This window comes from Staurois parvus, unplaced genomic scaffold (assembly GCF_062004578.1).
Source record: "Staurois parvus isolate SC_StPar_1 unplaced genomic scaffold, SC_StPar_1.0 ptg000884l, whole genome shotgun sequence".
Lineage (NCBI taxonomy): Eukaryota > Metazoa > Chordata > Amphibia > Anura > Ranidae > Staurois > Staurois parvus.
The window spans coordinates 348,437-363,070 of NW_028318680.1; the positions used below are offsets into that span (position 1 = coordinate 348,437).

Genomic DNA, 14,634 nt, shown 5'->3' on the forward strand with positions numbered 1-14,634 from the left:
AATACAAATCTACATTTTTGGAATGCATTTACAAATATATGTAAAAAATATATTTTAAAATTACTTTTTTTATGTTAAAAGAAATCTGCAGAATACATTTTAAAAAAGCATGCAGTGTGTGTATATGTATTTGTTGAACTATATTGAATATGGCCAAAATAGTAGCATTTCAAATATATGTCAATATATTTGGGAAGAATATCTTTAAAAAAAATTTATAATATATTTTTCTTCCATGTCGGAATATTAAACCCCTCTATCACTTTCAGCAGCATAGGTTGCCAATGGGATATCACATACCACATTATGTAAGGATAGATTTCCCAAAGATCTCTAGATTCACCCAGTGAACAGCAGCCTTTCAAGACGGAAACGGCTTGGGGACATTTTGTTGTATCTGAAGTCACCCACGACTGCAGTCAGAGAGAGAAAAGCCGGCCTGCTTTTGATCTTCCATCTTCTTCATAAATACATAATGTCGCTCTTACAAAGCAAACATACAGCGCCATTTCAGTGTGTGGTTTATTTACTGTAATCTCGGTGTCATGTATATGTTTATTTTCTCTGCAGCAGGCTGTTTGTTTGTGCCAGTTTACATTTGTTTCTTGTAGCATATGCACTGGAAAGTAGTTATCCACACTTCTTAATACTCTCACTACACAATATGCTGCATGGTAGGTTCTACCGTGCAGGCAGCACCTTGTCACAGATTTTTTTTTTCCTGGATTGTTTCGCTTGTGTTTGTTTGTATGGGCACAGTGTTAACAGTATTATAGAATGCTTAGAGCCTAACTCCACTTTTAATGTCCAGTTGAATAGTTGAGCAAGCTGACCCAAACAACTATTTACTCCACTAACAGGTGCGCTTTCCAGGCAAGCTGTATTAACTTGTGTATGGCTTCAGCTACATACAGTATACAGCGCTGTGTTCCGGCAGAGGGACAAGAACTTCCTATCCCATTCCCAGAACAAAATTAAGTTGGGTTGAGCACTGCTCAGCCATTCACAGGGAGCTTTCCATTTTATGAGAGAATAAAAAGCTTCCTCTGATTGGCGTTCATGACGTCATCTGGCCACCTCTCTGCTTCCGCTAGTCAGAAAAATTTGTGTTCATTCATAGAATAGAAAGCTCCCTGTGAATGGCTGAACAGTGATCAACCCAACTCTCTTACGTTCTGGGAATGGGACAGGAAGTTCTCGTCTCACTGCCGGAACACAGCTCTGTATACTGTCCAGCAAGCACACCTGTTAGTGCAGTAAATTGTCTGTTGGGGCCAGCTTGGCTTAAACAAACTATTTAATCACTTGCCCTCCAGAGGATTTACCCCCCTTCCTGACCAGGCCATTTTTTGCGACATGGCGCTGTGTTACACTAAAGGACAATTGTGTGGTCATGCAACTCTGCACCCAAATGAAATATATGTCCTTTTTTCCCCACAAATAGTGCTTTCTTTTGGTGGTATTTGATCGCCTCTTCGCTTATTTTTTGCACTATAAAAAAAATGACCGACCATTTTGAGAAAAAAAAAACAATAATTTGACTTTTTGCTGTTAAACATGTCCAGTAAAAAAAACTTTTAAAAATCAAATTTCATCATAAATGTAGGCCAAAATGTATTCTGCGACATGTCTTTGCTAAATAAAAAAATATCCCAATACGAAAGTTATAGTGTCCACAAATGGCAGTATAGATACTGGAATTTTTTTTTAAAATGTTGTACTAGTAATGGCGGCAATCAGCGACTTATAACAGGACTGCGTCAGGCATTCTGACACTGGGTGGGAACTGGTTAACTGTCACTGACATCCCCAGTGACACCAATACAGTGATCAGTGCTAATAAAAAACAGACACTGGGGAGGAAGGGGTTAACATCTGGGGCGATCAAAGGGTTAATTGTGTGTTTGCTTTACTGTGTAAGCACATTGCTTTGTATTTCTCTGCTATGCAGAGCAATACAAAGCAGTGTGCAGGAATGGACAGAGGAGAGATTTGTGGTGTTTACATACAGGTCTCTCCCAAACGGTGATACACGGCGACCGCGGGGTGCCAGTAGGGAATCACCGGCCAGGATCTGGTGATCGACAGGTGAAGCCGCCAATGGTTGTGCCGGTAGGGCGTTTGTGCGGCTTGCACACGACCCCTACCCAGAAATGCAAAATCACGTATATATACATAAATGTATGCACCTCTGCCACCCTGTAGCAGTATTTCTGCCATAGGGCGGCAGGGAAGTGGTTAAAGGTACATTAAACTTGGCATTCGGCTTTTAAGTGACATACATTTTGGTTTGAAAGAAAAATTCTATTCATGTGTGTTTTCTTAAAAGCAGACCTTCACTCAAGTATAAAAGTATTGTTCACCCTCACCTCCCCACAGATTTGCAGTTTTGTTTTGTTTTTTTTCTGGGGAGTGAGTACCTTTCTTTGACAATCCTTGCCTGGACACAAATTTAGCCCTCCCTCCCCCAGCTGACTCCTACATCCAGGATGGTGGCACCAGGCATTGGAAGCCTAGCAAAGAATCGGCTCCAGGGAAGACTGTGCTGGACTCCATGGACTGATGAGCACCTGTTTGTTAAAAGTCACCAACGTCAGTATTTGTAGCTGCTGATGTTTAATTTTTAAGAATAGAAGTGAAGTTCTTCTTTAACTTAAAGTATCTTCTATTGCTCTCAGCCTCCTCTGAGATCTGATTTCCTGTCAAAGGGTGGCTACATTCATTCTCTGTGGCCCCACTGTATGTAGGAGTGCAGCCATTCTGTCTTGCTTGCTCCTGAGATGGAATATGTGCTATGGGATGTGGGTATGCATAGAGCAGTGCTTATGACCATAAGTACCGTGCACTGCTCTTTCTAAGCACATGGAAGTGAGGGGGATGGAGGAGAAAGAGGAACAAAAAAAATCAATTTCATGAAAAACAGATCACAGGGTCATTAGGTAGTGGATGGGAATGTAATTTTCTTGGAGGATAAGGACATCATTTAGTGTCACTTTAATCTGTGTAATGTTGAGTAGTCTTGGTTCATCTGTCTGTATTGTGCTTGCTTTCAAGGTCCTGCTCCTGGGAAAAGCAAAAGACGCATATCATGTAAAGACTTGGGTCGTGGTGATTGTGAAGGGTGGCTATGGAAAAAGAAAGATGCAAAGAGCTATTTCTCACAGAAGTGGAAAAAATACTGGTTTATTCTAAAGGACGCATCCCTTTATTGGTATAGCAACGAGGAGGTAAACACTTGTGTTCTGTTTTGAAAAGATAAATGTTTCTGTAATATTGTTTCATTCACTGGTACTAGCACCATCATTTCTGCAGTCTGATCCTTCAAATCTTGAGAGATCGGGCGATGATCAGGATGTTGATGCTGATTTCAGAGCTCAGGAGATCAGAGTCCATTGTTCTAAGGACTTGTACATGTGAGCTTGTATTAGAACAGTGTGTAAAAACAGCTTTGTTAAAGTTTAGGCCCCGTATACACACTGAGAATATCGGACAAATGAGTATCCATTTTGTTTTGCATGCTAGTCTCATATCGAAAGTAAAGAGGTACTAAAGTTATGAAAATTCTTGTACGACAGAATTCTGAAGTGATGTAATGTATTTGTATTGTATTTTCGGCCAAAGACTGTACTGGTTAAACAATAATTGTACGATCTGGTATCATACAAAAAAATATTTGTGCTTGTCCCTTCAAATAATTTCGGACGATTGCTGTGTACTTATGATCAGTTTATCGTATGATCGCTTCTGATGCGGTATTTTTCATACGATTTTCTGATCGTGTATACAGGGCTTAAGTCAGAAGGGAGAAAACAAAAATCAGCACAAGGGACATTGCTTACAGTCAGTACGATGTGTCCCTTGTGCTGCTGCCTCCTGCATTAGCTAAAATCTTTGTCATCTGTTCCCACCTGCCCCCATTGCTATAATATACCTTAGCTTCCTGATTATATCCGTCCTTTCCAACCCCCTCCTCCATTTATAGAAGCTGTACTATAGCTTCTATGAATGAAAACCAGTCTATGGATGGAGGAGGCAGACCTTTCATTCATCCATCATTCCTCTATTCACAGGATGTTTTTTATTCAGAGAAGCCCTAGTACAGCTTATCTAAATGGAAGGGGGGGCAGAAAGAGCAGACAGAGCTGGAAAGCTAAGGAAGATTACAGTGATTGGGGAGGGGGGGGGGGAGCTGTGGGTGGTAATTTAAGATAGAAGATTTTAGAAACTGAAGGAACCCCGCAGCACAGGGGAGACACCCCACCACCTTTAAAAGTAATGTCCCTTTTCAAATTTTTTTTTCTTTCTTTTGTGAATTAACTTAGGCTTTAAACCCTTAAGCCATTTTTGCACATGTTGACATGAACATCTTAGGCCTGAAGATTAAACCGCCAAAACAATATATATTTTTTGAAAGCAGGGGGGAGAGAATGAATTGAAGGTAGTTTACAACTTTTTTATTTCATACAATATTAGCATTAGAATTACTTAGAATGGTTTATCAAATGCATTTTTTCAGTAAACAATACACTGCACTCACAAATGCAAAATGCAAATGCATATTTTTTAAATATAAAATATGAGGTTGTTTCAAGTAGGTAGAATATATACCCAACATGTTAAGCCTTAAAGTTTAATTTCACCTTTAGGAAAATAAATAAATAAATAAATAAATAATAATTACTGCATGACTTTGCAGGTAAAAAAAAGTGCATTTATTATTTTTATTACACTTTAGCCTGCAGATCATTGCAACCATGATCAGTGGATTTTCGGCCCAATGTCCGGCTTCTGCAAACACTGCTATGAGCTCTGTCCCTATCTCCATGGGGCAGATAATTACTCAGCTACAGAAACTGTCAGTGAACTACGAGGACGACAATCAGCTTCCTGGTAGTACATTGAGAACTGCAAGCCGTCTGCCACAGTGGAAGATGGGACTTGTAGTTTTCTCATTCACAGATTCCTATGAATGAATGACTTGGCTGTTTTTAAATTGTGACAGCGGGTGTGGGAAGAAGAACCCCCTCCTGCTGTCACAGGGAAGGAGGGATCAGGGGGAGAGGGGGGAGGATGCTGAACATGTTACATGATACACCCTAAATATGGATGTAACATGTTTAGAAGGTGAACATATCCTTTATTCCTCATGCACACTGGATGTTTTGATGATGCTGGTAACGTTAGTTGTGTAAAGTCACGTTAAAACCTGAGTTTTTTAGCTTTTTTTAGCTTTTTTGCATTCGCGTTTAGCGGCGTTTTTCCACATTTGTGTTTTTCAGTGTTTTTTTAGCATTTTTTTTACCAAAGAAAATTTTTTTTTTGATCAAAAAAAGTCCAAAAATGCAGCTTTTGCAACATTTTACTGCATTTTGCCACGTTAGAGCATTTTTACAGCTAAAAAACTCCTCTAGAAAACCGCTAGTCCTGGAGTTTTTTTCCAGCCAAAAAACATCCCTTCCAAAAAAAATGTTGATTACAGTCTGTGTGAATGGACACACAGGATAACATGCTGGGGGGTTTACTGGCTGTAGAAAAAAAAGTCAAAAGCCAAAAACAGCAGCTGTAAAAATGTCCAGTGTGCATGAGGACTTATAATGATGCACGCTCATGAAACGGCAACAAACTTTGGTACTCAAAATTGTCCATAAGCAAATCCTTTAAGCTTTTATAGGTGATCAGTTCAGAGATAACTGTGAATTATGGCCCTAAAATCTAATGTTTTCACTCTGGCATGCATGCCAATAACGTGTAACGTGTAGCATAATCATTTTCACATGTAGCCACACATTTTTGTTGCTACTTTAATGGGTTTTTTTTCCTTTACTTTTTCATTACTTTGCTTTTATTGTTATAACATAAGAGGCCAATATCCCCCTATGTGAAAGCATATTTACTTTTCCAATTGAGACTTCAGGGGTTTGTTAGGTTCACTGCACCCCACTAGAGCTAATGGAGCACAGATAATGTTACCCAGCGACACCAGCATGGCTGCACTTGGACTGCAGGTGGGAAGAAAATATATTTTTTGGCAAGACACAGACAGTAAATAAACCTCAGAGGGATCTTAACCATTCTCTACGCTGTTCAAAAGGGTTTGGCATTACATAAACTTTAACGAGGCTGCTGGTTGTGGTGTGCTGTATTAGAGGAATAATGGATCTCTTTTTTTCCTTTCATTGTGGTCCACAGCCAGGCTTTTTAAAATGAATATGTTTTCTCAACTTAGCAGGTCTTAATGCACAGGTGTCAAACTGGCGGCCCTCCAGCTGTTGCCAAACTACAAGTCCCATGAAGCATTGCAAGATTGACAGTTAAACGCATGACTCCCAAAGGCAGAAGCATGATGGGACTTGTAGTTTCACAACAGCTGGAGGGCCGCCAGTTTGACACCCCTGCCTTAATGCATGATACTACGCTATATTAATAGAACACAGAGTGTGAAAGGGGCTTCAGTGTAGCCAAAGAAGATCCATGGGGTCTACAGGCCAGTATTGGTGATGACATAACATTTATCCCCGAATTTTATCTAGCTTGTGGTGGAAACCCAACCAATGTTATGAAAGTGCTGACCTTCCTATCAAACATCGACAACAAAAAAAGGGATGGGTACTGTGTGTGTTTCACCCCATTCTTTTAACAAATAAGAATTTATTTTTGTTTTACTAAAACTACATTTATTTCTATATATATGTCTTTGGATTTCTGTGTGATGTGCGCTGATGTACAAATCCTTTTTATATATTGAAATTTTGCTATCCAAAGTAATATAAACCTAACGCTGTGTAAAGCGCCAGCTTCCTTTGCTGTTAGCCAAATCCTTCCTCCTTAATCTGTTTTACTTGCTCTCATCTCTGCCTACGCATTTCTTGTGATTCATATGTTCCCTTCCTTCTCCCTGTAGATTCTTACTATTATCTGGTATTGATTGCAATCTATAAGGCACTGCCGCACTACAGTACAATTTTCAATAATGTTACCCAGTTTTGACAGGTTGGCTGCACTGTATCAATGTGTGCAATGACAGCTAAAGTAGAATGACTGGCTGAGCATTATAATATACACACACTTAGATAAGCAGGATTATACACAGAAGCAGTGAATTCCTTAGAACTTAAAACTTACCTTAAAAGCAAAGTTGTTAATTCTTTTTTCGATCTACAACACTGTGCCAGAGTTGAAAGAAAGGATGCTAATTAAAGTGCAGAATTCAAGCTTGAAGTATAGAAAACAGGCTAAAACGCCAATATAAAATATGAGTATACTAATACGGTACTATAGTATATATTATAGTGTATGAAATCAGTACACTAATACAGTACTTTTTCGGCATGTGTGTAATAATTTTGCTTAAACGGGCAGAATTTGAAATGATGGAGAAAATTAAGTCTCTGGGGTGTATTTAAAAAATATACATAAATGGTCAATTTTTTTTATTGATCTAAAACAGAAAATGACACTTTTAGCCACCAGGTGACACTAGGGGGTTTATTTACTAAAGCTTGAGAGTCCAAAATCAGACTCCCTTCTGCATAGAAACAAATCAGCTTCTAACCTCAGCTTGTTAAATGAAGCTTTGGCAATGAAACCTGGAAGCTGATTAGTTTCTATGCAGAAGGGAGTCTGATTTTGGACTCTTCAGCTTTAGTAAATAAACCCCTAAGTATCATAGGAAATTCTTATGATACTTATTGCCATCTAGTAGCCAAATGTGGTATTGTCTTAAATCATGGAGAAACATTTGACCAATACAAGAAAAAAACAAAACAAAAATCTTTTTTTTTTCCCATTCGCACAGAAAAAATTTACATGAACTTTCACTGGGCAAGTTACTATGCATTCTATTTTTCTAAATACACCTGTCTGTGTATATAGCATCTAAAAAAGAAGAAACAAAATTAATCCAGTGCAAGAAAATTATTATTAATATGGACATAAAAATATGAATGTGGTCCAACAATGAAATGCTCTGTGGGTTCTTAGGTAGTTGTGTTCAAAATAGAGATGCACAACATTGAAAAATACAATAAAATATTGGCAGACAGAAACACAGATGCATAAACAACTGATGAAAAACATGGTTACTATAAAACACTAATGAAAAAGTAACTTTCATAACTGTAATTTTTTTTTCCTTCCAGTTCCTTCCTGTCTGTTAAATCTCACTCATTCCTATTGCCATTCCTAAAAGACCACCTGAATCTATTCTATGCAAATATTTTGTGTAGTTCCCTGGTTTGTCTTTGCTGTCCTTGCACCAGTCCTGTCTTGTAATAATTTTTATGGGATCAGTTTTTTATGGAAAGCAATTGTTTCCTTTAAATGCTGTGGTCCTTGAAGCATTCTGTTTTATTTATAATGCTTTGTAGATATCAATTATTTATAAAGGGGTGAGATTACTCCAAGTAGCCCAAAGCTGCAATGACTATTGTCTTGCGCATACGCGCACGTGCGTGCACACACACACATTTATTGTCATCATATAATAGTATGATGTTCAATATCTACTGTATATAAAGGCAGCCACACACATCACAATCTTTTCTTGCAATCCAATTTCATATGTGTTTATTGCAATTTATTTTCATGAAATTCCATCACGCTCTGATTTAAAGAAATGTTGGCTTTCATTGAAATTGTATACAGGATATAGAATTTCTGCACAAACTGTTTTGCAGTCAGTTTAACTGTGCAGCCCATTAAGATGGTTTAAAGCAAGCCAAAAATTTAAATTTCATTTCTTGCAACAATGGTAATCCTGGGAGCATTTAGTTCAAAGAACAGAACATCTGCACTAATCTTATTCCCTGCCTGTATGATTGGCTCCCCACTTTTCCCAGATGTCTGTACATAGCTTGAGGTTACAGTTTCTAGCCATCCCAATGCTGTTTTTAAAGTACAACTCCATCCAGACAACGTTCTCTAACAATTGTAAAATTTTGGATTCCCCTTCTCATTTCCTCCCAGCGAGAGTGGTCCCCTTGACAAATAATGAGGCTAGGACTCAATTACCTGTTTTACTTACTGGCTACCTGTTCTTCTGGTTGGCAATATACTTTCTGGATATCTTCTCTTCTGGCCAGCCTAATGCTTTTGACTACCTATTCTTCTGGCTAGCGGTATACTTTATGTATTGCCATTTTCAACCCACATCTGAAAATCCTGGCTACCTGATTATCTTATTCCCTTACTGGACACTTAATAATTTAATGAGGTCAGGGGTCCAGTCTTCATTAACTCATACTTGTTTCGGATCAGCAACTCTTGATAGTGAAGCCGGAGGTATAAAATTACGAACAGGCAATCGCCATTCAAGAAGGAGCACAGGAATGGCGACAGCCATTTGACTCATTGAATGACTTCTTTAAACAGAGGAAAAACCAAGGTGTAATTTGCTCAGTTTTAGCCATTTTCCTTGTGCATAGTCAGAGTTCTCTTTAGTCAAAGATTACTTGGAATCTGCTTGCCAACCCTGACTGTATGACAAGGCTACACCTGGCAAGGCCAGGTTTGGACCTAATATGACAATTCAGGAGGAGCTAAAATAAGCCCCTTGCATCATTAACTAGTCGTATATTTCTTTCTAAATGTTAACTCAAAATGATTCAAAATAAGTTGTTTTACTACCATTACACTTGAAGAAATATATAAGCTTCATATAGGGAGTATGGAGACCTGTAGTGTAAAAAGGGTGTTATTGATGGGCCTACAGAAAAAACAATCTCTGATAGTCCAGAGCAATTTAATCAAGCTCATCTTCATTTTCCTAGTGTACTATGGGAAAAAGCAATAATTTAGTAGACTTCTGAAAAGCCACTGTAACACGTTAAACATTAAATGTAAACATTTTTGGTCATGTGACCAACATATTAAGAGTGGACTTAAGGGCATGCTATTAAAATACTATTACTTAATAACTTGACTTTTAGGAGCGTGACACTAATATCTACAAGTGCACCAAAGTCCAAACATTATCTCAAAAGCTAGCTACCTGAAATGTAAAAAAAAAATATTGGTTTTGTGCATATGTGTCGTAGTTTTTATTATTTACAGCCAGCAGGTGGATCTCTAGGCACATTGTTATGTGTTATTCTGACTATCTCCATGCTCAAATGGCTACTTCTACAGTTTCAACAGGGTTAGTAAAGAATGAAAAACAACACCTACTATGCTTTTAGTGAACCCATAATGTTCTGTGAATTCTGTGTCATAGGAAAACCGTTTTTCTTCAAATGCCCTTATTTTGAATAACTCAAAAAAGATATACCTGTATGTTATATTTACTTTAGCATGGCCAAAACTTCTTTTTAGTTTTGTATTGAGTTGGGAAGGTTTAAAGCTTTTGAATGGTTTTTATGACTCTCCTTGCCACTATTTATTTATTTATTTCAGGTACTTATATAGCGCTGTCAATTTACGCAGCGCTTTACACATATATTGTACATTCACATCAGTCCCTAACCCTCAAGGGGTGTACAATCTAAGGTCCCTAACTTACATTCATACATACACATATTAGGGCCAATTTAGACAGGATCCAATTAACCTACCAGCATGTCTTTGAAGTGTGCGAGGAAACTAGAGCACCCGGAGGAAACCTACCCAGGCACAGGGAGAACATTCAAACTCCAGGCAGGAGGCACCATGGTCGGGAATCGAACCCATGACCCAATGACTATTGCTCCCATATTATCTCTTTACCTGTCCTACAGTTGGGTGTCACTTAGGCTAGGTTCACACTCATACGGTGAGGTACATCGCATGTGTTTCGCACAGGAACCGCACCACATTCCTGTGCAAATCACATGCGAGTTGTGTGTGGAGTGATTTGAGCCATACATTACGTATGGCTCAGATCGTACCACATCCACACCAATAGGTGCAGGACCCTTTTCTGAGTCCACACTAGAATTGGATCTCTTGGGTATTCACACCTATGCAATCCGATTCTGCACATCGCACTGCGTTTTGCATACCAATTTCGGGGTGTTGTTAACATACACACCTGCAGCGGTTTGCAATTCTGATGCTGTGCAGAATTTGCATAGAAAACGCTGCGAATTCCGGACCGCATCAGTGTGAACCCAGGCTCAGACACAAAATGAAGGTAAATCTTACCAATGGATACAAGAACAGTAAAATCTTTTTCATTAAAAGAGTTAAGAAGGTTCAAAACCTTTATCCGGTTTTTATTGCTATCAGACAAAAATGAAAACCTGACTTGAGATTTTAACCCTCCTCCAATCTGAAACTAAAATTGTTTACTGAAGTTGAGCTTTAATGTGAAACTTCATGGGAAGAAGCTAAGAAAGAGGAGTTGCATGCTTATCAATTAGCTGGTAACCTGAACATTATGAGGAGCAGTCTGACAAGGAAGCAGTTTGATGTTAGGTCCTCATGCACACTGGACGTTTTTACAGCTGCTGTTTTTGGCTTTTGATGTTTTTTTTTTTCTACAGGTAGTAAACTCCCCAGCATGTTATCCTATTTGTCCATGCACACATAGACTGTAGTCAACATTTTTGGGCAGGGACTTTTTTTGGCTTGAAAAAAAAAACTAGTGGGTTTCTAGAGAAGTTGTTTAGCTGTAAAAATGCTCTAACGCTGAAAAACGTGGTAAATTGTGGCAAACCATCGTTTTTAGATGTTTTTTGACTTAAAAAAAATTTATTTTGGTCAAATAAAACTCTAAAAAAACGCGAAAAAATGCGGCAAAATGCCACTAAATGCTAATTCAAAAATGCTAAACACTGAAAAACATTTTTAACGTGACTTTACACAGTTAATGTTACTAGCGTTATTAAAACATCCAGTGTGCATGGAGCCGAAGCGTGGTACAGTACAAAGATGGACATAAAAACTGAATGGAAGTCCAATATGAATCCACTGTTTTATTATTGTGTTGATATGTAATTTGGCGTGTTTAGAACATAGACATGCAAATTTAAGTTGATGTGTGCATAGAACTGCACACTCTTGCAGACACTCCCAGCTTTACACTTGCCTAGTGTTTGAAGACCATTAATCTGTCAGCTATAAAATCCAACACGGGCATTTGTTTGGTCTCCAAGATCTGAGGACTAGAGACTTTGTTGAGACCTTTAACATGTTAATCAGATGAGAAAATGACTGATTTCTAGAGCTCTAATGTGTATGTTTTACATTTCAGGAGGAAAAAGCTGAAGGATTTATTAGCCTACCAGAATTTAAAATAGATCGAGCCAGTGAGTGCCGTAAGAAGTTGTAAGTAAACATAGTTTATACATTGTGTCTGTTGGTTAAATAAGAAAATAGAATGTGTCATTTTGGATGCATGGCTATCTTAGGGCTCGTTCACACTAGGCTGTTTTGCCAACGCTTGCCAAACGCCCCTATAGCGTTTGGCAAGCGTTGGTCCAGTGTTTGCGGAGCGTTTTTAACGCTCGGCAAACGCTCCGCAAACGCCGCATGCGCGGTTTAGCGGCGGTTGCTAGGCGTTTGCCGAGCGTTAATAATGCCCCACAAACACCTATAATGCATTTGAGTGGTGTTACCGCTCCGCAAACGCCCCGCAACCGCGTCGCAACCGCACCGCAAACGCCGGCCGGGCGTTTGCGGAGCGGCACCATAGACGAGAATAGGAGGCTTCAAAGCCTCCTGACTCGACCAGAGGCGTCCGTTTTGACGCAATGCGACGCGACGCAAACGCTCCTGTTAGAACAGCACCATGTGCTGTAATGTGCAGAATTGGCAGAGGCGTTTGGGAAGCGGTAAAAACGCTTCCCAAACGCCTCTCTGCCGCCTGCACACAAGGCTAGTGTGAACGTAGCCTTACTGTATGTAATGGTGAATGTGTCCATTGTTGAAGGATGAGTAGAAGAAAAAGAACCTTCAGACTAAAGGACAACTGCCTTGTAATTTTGTAATAATAGAGCTGTTCAGATTCTCTAAAGCTGGCCTGCTAATACATTTAGACTTTTATGAATAATAAGTTCTAATTCATAAATAAGTGTAAGCAAATTGTAATTTGTAACAGAGCACTGTGTTACCTGCTTTAATTCTCTTGCCAATTTTTGAATCCAGATATTCTTGTCAGAAAGGGCTGCAAGGCTCTTCTCACTTTTTTTTAATAAAGTAAAATACTTTGGTCAAGGTCCACTCCAGCCGTATAGTGAAGAACCTGCAACACACGGACGGGGTCAATGCCTTGAATTCCCTTCTATTTGAAAACATGCTGTGCACTGTAGTATGGCCTGGCTGGCTTACAGTGCTGCTTATTCCTCTCCTAGTCCGATGCCTACACTGCAGGGAACTACAGAAGGTTATATATTAGGTATTGTTTAAATGAATAGAGTGGTATTTTATATCTGCCTACATTTCTGCAACTTTTAAAGCCCAATTTCAGTTTTTTTGTTTGTTTTAAAAATGCATTGCCCATCTCTTGAAGAAATTAAAAACCCTTTCACTGCAATACTGAGCTCCTATCAAGTGCTGTCCCCCACAGACTCATTACTCAGTCTCATACTTATTGTGAGCCCAGGGCATCAAGGACATGCCTTGGAGTGCTTGACAAAGTCGCTCTGGGCTTCCTAGAGAATGCTGCAGGAAACCATGTTCGTGTCCCTGCTGAGCAATTTCTCTGCAGCATTGTGCACCACCCACTACTAAAAGTGGGAAGAGGAATAGTGATGTTCCAAGATAGACAGACGACCCATGGAAAAAGGTATGTGTTCAGAGACTTAATAAAAATGCTGGGAGGTGGAGCCTGGGGCGGTAAATAAACTGGAATTGAGCTATAAAGTAAACCATAGCATTGCACTTCGCTTATTTCATTCTGTTTGTTCTGCTAAATATACCATTGAAAGTGTTTTATAACCTGTTAAACTGCAAAACAATACCACTTGTCAAAAATTCAGAACATCTCTCGCAGATCAACAGGTTATTTCTGTACTTGCAGGGTCGTAAAGATAAAAAAATGGGAAGTGTGCATGTATTGCATAGATGTACCAGATACGATTTTTTTTTTAAAACTTTGCCCTGACATACCCTTTAGGTAACACAACGATTAGAAGTCAATCAGAGGTTATCTTGGATTGGTCTGACTTTAGAATAAGTGAGACTACTTAAGAATAAACATTTAAGTACAGTTGCACTGAAAAAGGGGATTTGTTTAGGTTTAAAGGGCAACTAATATTATGCATTAGTACCATTGGAAAGAGGAAGTTCCCATTTTTTTTATTTTTGCATTTTTCTGTATATTTATTTTAAAAAGACATATGCCTCCTACAATACTAATCACTATATATAATAATAATTATATATGTATGTGTGTGTGTGTATGTGTGTGTATATATATATATATATATATATATATATATATATATATATATAATTATTATTATATTAAGAAAGACTAATCACATCAATGTGATGAGATTTTTATTATGTTTCATTTAACTTTCTTTGTAGTCTGTTTTTTTGTTCCATAATGTCACTTTATGACACGTTGCAATAAATTGCTCTTCTTTAGGCGATAGTGAAAAATGGGAACAGTGTTGCTGCTTGACATGATCATATATTGTCCTACATTTACAGAAAAATGGATAGCTGCTACTTTAAATTGATATTTTCCTGCAGTGCCATCCAAGCTTTGCCAGA

General features: G+C 38.6%; 1 protein-coding gene across 3 annotated transcripts in view; it reads left to right on the forward strand.

Moving 5' to 3' along the window:
* Window positions 1–14,634, forward strand: part of CNKSR2 (connector enhancer of kinase suppressor of Ras 2) — a 426,708-nt gene that overhangs the window by 316,351 nt on the left and 95,723 nt on the right. For all 3 annotated transcript variants that reach the window (XM_089656051.1, XM_089656052.1, XM_089656053.1), the window contains 2 exons: window positions 3,055–3,227; window positions 12,167–12,240. In XM_089656051.1, coding sequence (XP_089512177.1) covers window positions 3,055–3,227; window positions 12,167–12,240 — 247 coding nt within the window. The remainder of the gene's footprint in view (window positions 1–3,054; window positions 3,228–12,166; window positions 12,241–14,634) is intronic.